Source organism: Coregonus clupeaformis, chromosome 16 (assembly GCF_020615455.1).
Source record: "Coregonus clupeaformis isolate EN_2021a chromosome 16, ASM2061545v1, whole genome shotgun sequence".
NCBI classification, from domain to species: Eukaryota; Metazoa; Chordata; class Actinopteri; order Salmoniformes; family Salmonidae; genus Coregonus; species Coregonus clupeaformis.
Genome location: NC_059207.1, coordinates 10162540 through 10173949, shown reverse-complemented (window position 1 = coordinate 10173949; position 11410 = coordinate 10162540). Strand labels below are relative to the sequence as shown.

The window sequence follows — 11410 nt, the reverse complement described above, 5'->3', positions numbered from 1 at the left end:
ATCCACAGGTACACCTCCAATTGACTCAAATTATGTCAATTAGCCTATCAGAAGCTTCTAAAACCATGACATCATTTTCTGGAATTTCCCAAGCTGTTTAAAGGCACAGTCAACTTAGTGTATGTAAACTTCTGACCCACTGGAATTGTGATACAGTGAATTATAAGTGAAATAATCTGCCTGTAAAACAATTTTTGGAAAAATTACTTGTGTCATGCACAAAGTAGATGTCCTAACCGACTTGCCAAAACTATAGTTTGTTAACAAGAAATTTGTGCATTGGTTGAAAAACGAGTTTTAATGACTCCAACCTAAGTGTATGTAAACTTCCGACTTCAACTGTATATGTTTGTGGTGGGAAATAGCATCCATAAACATGGTTTAACTTGACAGGGTGTCTTGACTTTAGCGTACACGATTTGAAGACTACTTGTTACTTTTTGGATGATCCTGTGAAGATGTGCAGGAAGTATAGCAGCGGGTGAAAAATGATCTAGCCTATGGCAATAAATAAAGACAAATGTTAACAATAAGCTAAACTATTATATAACCTAATTATATTCTTCAACAGGAATAATGCCTCTGCCTATTAAAATATCTCAGTTAAACCTCTTTCTCTGAATGACTGGTATTGAACCCAAGTCATCGTGTGCTGCAACTGTGCAAGACGCTGAGCTAAGCTTTGGCAATAGCTCAGGGAAGTAACCCAAGTCTTCAAGTCTCAGATATGTTAGTCATCGATTGCATGTGCATGGTTCAATTCCAGTTACCACACCATCACGTCCCTCTCTCTCTCTCTCTCTCTCTCTCTCTCTCTCTCTCTGTCTCTCTGTCTCTCTGTCTCTCTGTCTCTCTGTCTCTCTCTCTCTCTCTCTCTCTTTATATATTGTTGACTAAATTCCTGAGACCTGACTCATCAAAAGGTTCAAAGGGGGTTATTGTACATTGTCGAGGGGGTTCCTGTAGATTGTCAAGGCAAAAATAATCCTGGAAATGAAGAGGTTTTGTTAACAGCAGCAGCAAAGGATAGGATTGGTCCAAGTACTTGATGTGGGGGTAAATAATTAAGAATGTTACAACACCTTTACCTTAAATCGATCTTATAAATAAAACCCCTGCTATTATTTACAATTGAGGACAAATCTTTTATGGGAAATAGTGATGTTATTCCCATAAAGGTTGTTCATATTTGAACTCGTAAATGTAAATGTAAACTCATAATACGTTCACCCTTTTTCATAATGGTACAGTCCAACAAAAGTTGGCCACAAAAAGATGAGGGAGGGTATAAAAGTAGGCTACTTGGTTACTTAGTTAGTTAGAAAGCAAGCTTGCAGTAACAAATACGTTCTTAACCATGGAGAAAACCGAAGTGATGAAACCAGAAACTCTTGATGACCTGATCAAATTGCTGCATAAACACTATGAAAGTGAGGATATCAATGTGACTGAGGTGAACAATATAATGGAAGCATATGACAGCAATCCACAGGAATGGATGAAATTTGCAAAGTTTGACCCGTTGAGGTAAAAAATATTAGAATTCTGTTTGTTATTTCGATTTTGAAATTATTATTATTATTATTATTATTATTATTATTATTATTATGTTTTGTTGTTGTTGTTGTTATTGAGTAGGCCTGTTTAATTTAAAATATATCCTATGCCCTGCTGATAAACATACTATTTTTATTTGTTATTTTAAATCTATAAAAAAAAAATATATATATATATATATGCAGTTATCACCTTATCATGAAATCCTGCAACTAATAGTATTACAGTGAATTGCAAAAACACCAGCATGTTTAGCACCACATTAACTTGAAATTGGTGGGGTGCTGGCTATATGGTGTAAACTTTAACTTGAAAGGTGTAGCATGAGTGATCAGCAGGCAACATTCAATTTAGACCTCTAGATATATATACACAATTTAGAACAACTACTTTTAGACCAGTGGAGGCTGCTGAGGGGAGGACGGCACATGGAAACCATATGTTTGATGTATTTAATACCATTCCACTAATTCTGCTCCAGCCATTACCACGAGCCCGCCTCCTGTGATTTAGACCTCTGGATAGGCTTACACATTCAACACATGTCATAGGCTTCTATTCAGAGGATTCAATGGCAGTGGGATATTTGCAATTATTCACTGTGTTAATAATATGATATTGTTAATATAGCCTACATTTTGAATGTTCAACTGCAAAACACATTTGAACAGATTAAATTAAACTTTTGCCATGTAAAATAGTCTAAGCAATAGATGACATATTTTTAAAATATAGCCTAGCATGCATGCCCTCAGTTTTAAAACTTTTAAAAAGTTACATTTGAAGATGTTCACAACAGAATGAGACTTTCAAAGTGAGTTTCATTGTCTGCTTCAACGAAAATAAAATGCTATATCCACAGTTTTTCCCGGCTTGCGCCATCAACTGGAGACTGTTTTGGTTCTTGTGGGGGGTAAATGGAGGGTGGCAACCCATTCGCCAATCAGAATTAGAGACAGATCCACACCGGTTGCTTTGAGGACGTGCTGTGCGTTTGCGGTATGATCACACACTGGACCTTGCAGCTGCTACAAAAACACTGACAAATTTCTTTGCGCCCAAAAACATGACCGGTGTACCCATTGACTTGCGTGCAAAACAAGGGAACATGCATGTGAGGGGTCAAATTACTTTATACACCTAATGCGCGTGTTGCTTACAGCATATCAACTATTATATATAATTTAAGCAGAGACATGAACTGGGCCATAGTAGGTTGTTTGAAAGGATCTCTATATCATCAGATATTAACAGTCCTTTTGCATTACTCCTATTACATTTATTTAGGTCAATCACTAAAGAATGGCCTCTATCAGTAGCCTAAATCATTTTGTGGTGAATTTGGGAATAACATTTTTTGCTCTTTTTATGGAAATTGGTGGATAAAACATTTCAGTTAGATTGGAGCTAGAACATAGTTTGAAAGTGTTCTGAATGAGTCACACCACTAAGAACAAAATCCATTGCAATCCATATGTCCAAACCCTTTTCCTCTGGTCTTTATTCTGGCACTAGTGTAAGTATTTGTGCCAGATAATTAGCATGTACAGTATTGGGGTAGTTGCAAATCAGTTCGTGGCTATACCATACGATTCAGTGTCCTACATTTCAGTGTAGCTATAACAAAGGCATCGGATATCCTACCTTTGTTCTAAAAGCATCAGTTGGACAGGTGCTGACTAACGTAATATTAAATGGAAGCAAAAATGCTATTAATGCTCCCAATAATTGAATGTGTAAACACTATCTTTGTTCTAACCCACACCTCTGTTTGTGTTCTGAATGTGTTCCAGGTACACAAGGAACCTGGTGGATAAAGGGAACGGAAAGTTCAATCTCATTTTACTCTGTTGGGGAGAGGGTCAAGGCAGGTTAGACATGATGAAAGTTATTTGATCTGAGCCATTGAAAGCCCTCATACTTCAGAATGAATGTGGTTATTCCAGTGCTATTTCTATAAGAGTGTGTATTGCCAGTGTCAAATAGTATTGACAGAACCAGTGTAATTACAATGTGTTATGTGACTTGTCAGGTAAAACATCAGTATGTCGGTCTAGTGAAATGAAAAGAAACATGCTCCTGGTAGAAAGTGTATGGAGATAACAGAGTCCAAGGTTCTTGTTAAAGTCAACGTTATGTACATTTTACAAAGATAAATACATTTTTGGTAACCATATAATAATTTGCCCCTTTGAAACAATCAGATATGGACAATTGGTCACCTTACATTGCTTGAGGCAGAGAGAAAGGTACAGAATAGCAGATTGTAGCTAATGTAGTTTGAGAGGTGAAGTTATACTGTATGTCAGTAGACCACATGATATATAAAATTTAACACAAAAGGCAGAAAATGTCTCCTTAAACAGGATTTGTATTTTAGAACTAATGAACCTGTACAGACACATAACCATAGGTTCTAAGGCTGAGCCCCAAATAACACTGTTCTGGAATATTCTAAGGCTGAGCCTCAAAAAACACTGTTGTGGAACATTCTAAGGTTCTAAGGCTGAGCCCCAAATAACACTGTTCTGGAACATTCTAAGACTGTCTGTGTTTTTCACCACTTGCAGCAGTATCCATGACCACACAAACTCCCACTGTTTCATGAAGATACTGAAAGGCGAACTGAAGGAGACGATGTTTGAATGGCCCGATAAAAAAACACATGACGGTGGCAACATGGTTCAGAAATCTCAGAGAATCCTGAAAGAAAACAAGTGTGCCTACATCAATGGTAAGATTCAAGGCATTTTAGTATTTCCTCAACATTGTGTGTCAGACAACATAAGGAGGCATTTATTCATATGATTTACACGCATAACATGCATGTATATCATTATAAACATCCACTTACAAGTAAATACCTTTACTTTCATGTATTTGATTCTCTGACAACAAGTTGTACATGTTACGAAGGATGGTTACATATTATACAAATTCTAAATGGATACTGTATGACTCTATGTGTTGTGTTTGGTGTAAAATTACCATTAGTGGAACTAACATCTGTGTGATATTTGAACGTTTCAACTTCCAGTGCCATATCTTATACAGTGCCTTGCAAAAGTATTCATCCCCCTTGGCATTTTTCCTATTTTGTTGCATTACAACCTGTAATTTAAATTGATTTTTATTTGGACATACACAAAATAGTCCCAATTGGTGAAGTGAAATGACAAAAATTAATACTGGAAAAGTGGTGCGTGCATATGTATTCACCCCCTTTGCTATGAAGCCCCTAAATAAGATCTGGTGCCACCAATTACCTTCAGAAGTCACATAATTAGTTAAATAAAGTCCACATGTGTGCAATCTAAGTGTCACATGATCTCAGTATATATACACCTGTTCTGAAAGGCCCCAGAGTCTGCAACACCACTAAGCAAGGGGCACCACCAAGCAAGCGGCACCATGACAACCAAGGAGCTCTCCAAACAGGTCAGGGACAAAATTGTGGAGAAGTACAGATCACCCCGAGAACACCATCCCCACAGTGAAGCATGGTGGTGGCAGCATCATGCTGTGGGGATGTTTTTCATCGGCAGGGACTGGGAAACTGGTCAGAATTGAAGGAATGATGGATGGTGCTAAATACAGGGAAATTCTTGAGGGAAACCTGTTTCAGTCTTCCAGAGATTTGAGACTAGGACGGAGGTTCACCTTCCAGCAGGACAATGACCCTAAGCATACTGCTAAAGCAACACTTGAGTGGTTTAATGGGAAACATTTAAATGTATTGGAATGGCCTAGTCAAAGCCCAGACCTCAATCCAATTGAGAATCTGTGGTATGACTTAAAGATTGCTGTACACCAGCGGAACCCATGCAACTTGAAGGAGCTGGAGAAGTTTTGTCTTGAAGAATGGGCAAAAATCCCAGTGGCTAGATGTGCCAAGCTTATAGAGACATACCCCAAGAGACTTGCAGCTGTAAATGCTGCAAAAGGTGGCTCTACAAAGTATTGACTTTGGGGGGGTGAATAGTTATGCACGCTCAAGTTGTCTGTTTTTTTGTCTTATTTCTTGTTTGTTTCACAAGAAAAAATATTTTGCAACTTCAAAGTGGTAGGCATGTTGTGTAAATCAAATGATACAAATCCCCAAAAAATCAATTTTAATTCCAGGTTGTAAGGCAACAAAATAGGAAAATGCAAAGGGGGGGTGAATACTTTCGCAAGCCACTGTAGATGTGTGGTGTATGTCTGTTTTAGATTCCATTGGGTTGCACAGAGTAGAGAACGACAGTCACACAGACGGTTCGGTCAGTTTGCACCTGTACAGCCCCCCCTTCGATACCTGCCAGACCTTTGACGAGCGTACAGGGCACAAGAACACTGTCAAGATGACGTTCTCGAGCACATTTGGAGAGAAGACTCAACCTGTAAGCATTATTTTCTTAAATTAACCAACGCTCTTACCAAACCTACTTATATAGCCATCATATAATTTTCTAAACAGTGGTTTATTAAGTGTCAACACCCTAGGTATTATTTCTAATCACAACTTCCTTTTACCTAAGAGCATAAGTATATCACCCAAGCCACTGGAGATTGATGCAAGTTGTGAATGTATTGGTGAAAAGGAAGGTCGGCATTTATTGTCATGAATCTTTCCCTGGAGGCAGCTGTGCAGAGTGGTCATTAGCTGGCACAGCCACAAAGTCATACAATCTGATTTGAAACATAACCCTAACCTTAACCCTAAGCTTAACCACACTGCTAACCCTAATGACTAACCCTAACCTTACACACATTTTTACAATATAGCCAATTTTGACTTTGCAACTGGCCCATCTAGCTACTTTAACTGTTATGTTGCCTGCTCACACGTCCTTACTCTTAGGCTACTTTAACTGTTGTGTTGCCTGCTCACACATCCTTACTCTTAGGCTACTTTAACTGTTGTGTTGCCTGCTCACACATCCTTACTCTTAGGCTACTTTAACTGTTGTGTTGCCTGCTCACACGTCCTTACTCTTAGGCTACTTTAACTGTTATGTTGCCTGCTCACACGTCCTTACTCTTAGGCTACTTTAACTGTTGTGTTGCCTGCTCACACATCCTTACTCTTAGGCTACTTTAACTGTTGTGTTGCCTGCTCACACATCCTTACTCTTAGGCTACTTTAACTGTTGTGTTGCCTGCTCACACGTCCTTACTCTTAGGCTACTTTAACTGTTCTGTTGCCTGCTCACACATCCTTACTCTTAGGCTACTTTAACTGTTGTGTTGCCTGCTCACACATCCTTACTCTTAGGCTACTTTTCCTTCCAAGTGTTTACAGATGTTTAATTACGCAGGAAGTCTGCAAGTCATTTCCACCCCAGTACAATCAGCAATTCAGTGAAGCCCCTAGTATTTTAAAACATATTTAATGTATTTCCTAAGCGTGTAAGGTTCCATTTTGTAGTTAGGTTAAGAATTCAAGAAATCTGTTCCCACAGGCTGATAGATGTGTAACTGGGAGACTGTGTTCCACAAGGCTACAGCTTTTAATCTATTGAGCATGTGGAAGCCTGAATGTAATGTTCAGGCTGGCTGGGTGCTTTGCCAACAGCAGGGAGCTTATCTAAAATCCGCAAATTGCTTAAGTTTATCTTGACCAAACCACAGTCTGGTCTGCAATATTACAACACCGCTAGTACGTTGGATAAGATAAGTGTATGGACCTCAACACCTCTCCCCTCAATGATTTGTTTTCGTATTGTTGTTTTTGTGTTTGGATGATATGAAGCTTCTCAAATGGCCAATACAGGTTTTGAATATTAGTGCTGGATTCCTCTCATATTTCTCTTTTGATGAATATCATCATGCTTCGTGCTATGGCTTAACTTACTGCACATTCTACAGGAAACTACAGTCTCACAAGAAAACAACTGAGGCGCTGAAGAAGACAATTGTGTTTGGAATGACAGTGTTTTCAATAGAGTCAACATGAAACTGCAAAGAAGCAAAAATAATACCTAGATATATAGGGGATCTTAATTTGAGCCAGTTTGCTACAGAAGGAACATTATTCTGCAGCAACAGGAAATAGTAAATTATTATGTTGATTATAATGAATGGACATTTTTGTATGGGAAAATCAAGCCTGGAATTTCAAAGTGGAAATGACTAAATCCAGAAGCCTTTTTATACCTGAAATACACTACAAGGTTTAAATTCTCCTGCAACATGGTGATCATATTAAGATCCTACATCTGTACAACTAAACAACCTGTTTATATTAATACAATAATATGCCATTTAGCAGACGCTTTTATCCAAGCGACTTACAGTCATGCGTGCATACATTTTTGTGTATGGGTGGTCCCGGGGATCGAACCCACTACCTTGGCGTTACAAGCGCCGTGCTCTACCAGCTGAGCTACAGAGGACCACATATTGGAGCGGATAGTTAAAAAGGACATGTGGGTAATTGGAATGGCTTTATCACTGCCCAGTGTGAGCTTGGCAAATACTGACGAGCGCAGAATTAATGCACGAATAGGTTCAGCATGGATTTAATCTGCTCTTTGTTTGATAGACCTGAGGAGACCCCTTCCCAATGACAGCATTCCTATGTGTCTATGACCTGTGTAGCCACACTTTTGTACTGTTACGGCATATGGTTGAAGTGTATTATGTATGAGTGGAAATAGGTTGTCTATTCAATCACATAATGTGATCAACAGTTTTACACTCAATGGGGCCCTTTTATTGAAATATTATTGATTTTTACAAAACACTTGTCAAAATAGTGATGTAACATTAAATTATTTTTGTGGCAATTTACATTCGGAAAAGGTAAAGCTTTATAGATTTATTATTTTAAAATGTGATCCCTGTCATTTATATTTGCAGAGTGTTCTGTTTTTTGGGATGAGAAGGGGTGTTAATTGGCATTAGCTATTCAGTGTCACTCTTGAATGTGTTTCATTGTTTCAACCTAAATATAAGGATACTTGTCAAGGATGTTCTGGACTTGTGGGCCACGGTTGGATTATAATAAAAACAATGTTCAGTAGAACAAGGCTCTCACTTTTTCTCAGGATTTTGCATGTTGTTTTAATTGTAGATAGTTGATAGTTTACAACATAGTGCCACGATTGCATTGTCAGTTAAAATGAATAATACAGTGTATAAGATATTGTGAATGATAAGCCTTGATTTGACTGTTGACCATTAAATATTACATTTTTAAATAATGAGATATTGTTGTGTGTGTGTTTTTTTATCAACCTACAGTATACCCTCAAACTAACAAAATGTTTTTGACAGTACTTACTGATATAAAACCTGCTTACTGTCCGTACAGTCACATCCATAATTATTGGCACCCTTGATAAAGATTAGCAAAAAAGACTGTATAAAATAAATAATACAAATACAGTATTGAGCTATATTGTATGCTCAGAGAAATAGATTTTGTTTCACAAGTAATACTTTTTTTCTCTCAAAAAGATAGGTGTCAAACTTATTGGCACCCCTAAAGATTCTCCTAAATAAAATCAAACAAAAGTAAATCTGCATTAACATTCTACTTGTTTAAGTTCAACTCAGTTTAAGGAGCTGTGTTGTGCCCTTCATGTATTGTGCCCTTCACTGGAGTATAAAAATGAGGTAATATCCCTTTCTCATCCTTCACCATGGGAAACGGCAAAGAATTCACAAACAAAAATATATAAATGGCTTCAAAAATCAGGCAATGGGTACGTAAAAATAGCACCAAAAAAACATATACTCTATATACCACGTATCACTATTAGGACAATAATTAAGAAGTTTAAAACCGGTAAACTTGCCTGGTATTGGACGCAAGTGTATAATAATAATAATAATATGCCATTTAGCAGACGCTTTTATCCAAAGCGACTTACAGTCGTGCGTGCATACATTTTTGTGTATGGGTGGTCCCGGGGATCGAACCCACTACCTTGGCGTTACAAGCGCCGTGCTCTACCAGCAGTGAGGAAGATGGTTCGGGAGGCCAAAAAAAAGTAAAAGGCCAAAATTGGAGAATTACAAAAGTCACCAAGTCTCCACATCTACAATTACACCTCCATGTCAATATGCTATTTGGAAGGGTTGCCAGAAAAAACAAGCATTTATTGAAAGTATCGTATATGAAGATTATGACGTTGTTAATGTTTTAAGTGGAACCAGAGAGGACGTTGATTTTAGTATCAAGAGGGAATGTTTTAGTGTAACGCCACATACAACAGACAGGAAGTGTGTTGGAGACAGGGGGGATAGGTGATTGGACGAAAGAGGGAGCAACCCATTTTTGCCATTGTTTATAAGTAGGAGCTAGACAAAGGAGAAGTCAGAAGCATTCAGATTAATTTGGGACGGGGCTTCTCCACACACCGCGGGTCTGTAACTTATGCTGTAACCTTGTGATATTAATAAAAGCCTCTAATCACGGTGCAGCCTAAGCGGACTCCTTGATTGACAGCAATACCCACCAGCATTCGACGCGATACCACAAATGGAGGTCCTACCGAGATTCTGATTGCATCGTTCTTGGTTCCCTTCCTGAGGCGCGAGTTGACTACTGCCCAAGCCGGCTTTAAAGGTGAGATTACTCACAAAATTCGGGCATTAGTTATTCCGCTGATTCATGAGAGGGCATTGAAGGTGTACAGTTAAAAGTACTTGGGTCGTTGTTGATGTGGGGTATTGCGGTCGACTAGGAGTCTGTAATAATATTCTAAAATGTAATTCCATTGGTAAACGGCAGATAATTTGAATTTTAGAGCATAAAACGGTAGGAATTAAGTATTGAAGGTGTACAATTAAAACATATATGCATACATTAGAGCGCTGTACCGCGTAAAGACCCCGGAGTGGGCCATTTAGAATGGGCCGAAAAGCCGCTAGCACGATAGAATGTGCAAGTCGGTGTGTTTTTTAAAGAAAAACTCGGGCTTGATGGAATTTATCTGATTTGTGATTATTGCTCGACTTTCGTCCGACGGGGGGTCGGTTGGGTCTGATTTCTCGGTGAATTGTCATTAAGTCCACGGTAGCACAAAATGGTAGGGAAATATGTTAAAAAGAAAAGGGCAGCGTGGGATGCTTATTTGTGTGGGGTAGGCCACAGTTAGCTAAAGGCTAAGGCTAATGTTAATGCTAAATGCTGGATTGGGTTTCATGCTACATTGTACATAGCGGCTAATGCTAAATGCTAAGGCTAATTGTGTTGCGTGCTACATGCTAACGTGTCCTTAGAGGTCTCATTGCGATGGGATAAGCCTCTTAAACTTGTTTGTGTGTGTGTGGAATTCAGAGTTCTACGCAAATGTGAGCTCTGTTATGTGTAATTGTTAGGCCTACTGCTGCTAGGTAGCTCTCTCTCTGCTCTCCCCCTCCCCTCTGTCTGTCCTTGATTGCAGGAGTGAAGTCTGGTGTGCGGGAGTCAGGGTTCCAGCTGCAGCTCATTCACCATAATCACCTCAGCCTTTAAGACCCGGTCAAACTTTCCACTCATCGTCAGATCATAGTCAAGACAACCATGTTAGTCTCGCTGCCGACTCAACCTGTCTGTTTTCGCTCTTGTGTTTTTTGGACTGTTTATTTACTTTTTCTCCTGTGCCACAGATATTTGGAACCTGACTCCTGCCTCCGCTTCACTCCTGCCACCACCATCCTGCTCTCCACTATCGGGCCTCTCCTTTGGACTCACCACGGACACTAGGACATTACGGTACCACACCTGCCCTGACCTGGATCTGTACCCTCCCTGTAACCTGGACTTGCTCTTCCCCATTTATTGGAAACCTGGGACTATTGAACATTATAATAAACCTGTTAAAACTTCTCTGGCTTGGTGTACTTGTCTGCATTTGGGTTCTATCCAGTTAAATCATAACAG

The 11410-nt window shown here is 39.0% G+C and overlaps 1 protein-coding gene across 1 annotated transcript; it reads left to right on the top strand.

Annotated features, from left to right (window-relative positions):
- Positions 1-1332: 1332 nt before the first annotated feature.
- Positions 1333-7862, top strand: LOC121584405 (cysteine dioxygenase type 1-like). The gene is made up of 5 exons (XM_041900249.1): positions 1333-1527; positions 3351-3428; positions 4128-4291; positions 5767-5936; positions 7405-7862. Exons 1-5 carry the CDS (start codon positions 1358-1360, stop codon positions 7432-7434), a joined length of 612 nt encoding a protein of 203 aa, XP_041756183.1. The 5' UTR covers positions 1333-1357; the 3' UTR covers positions 7435-7862.
- The last annotated feature ends 3548 nt before the right edge of the window (positions 7863-11410 follow it).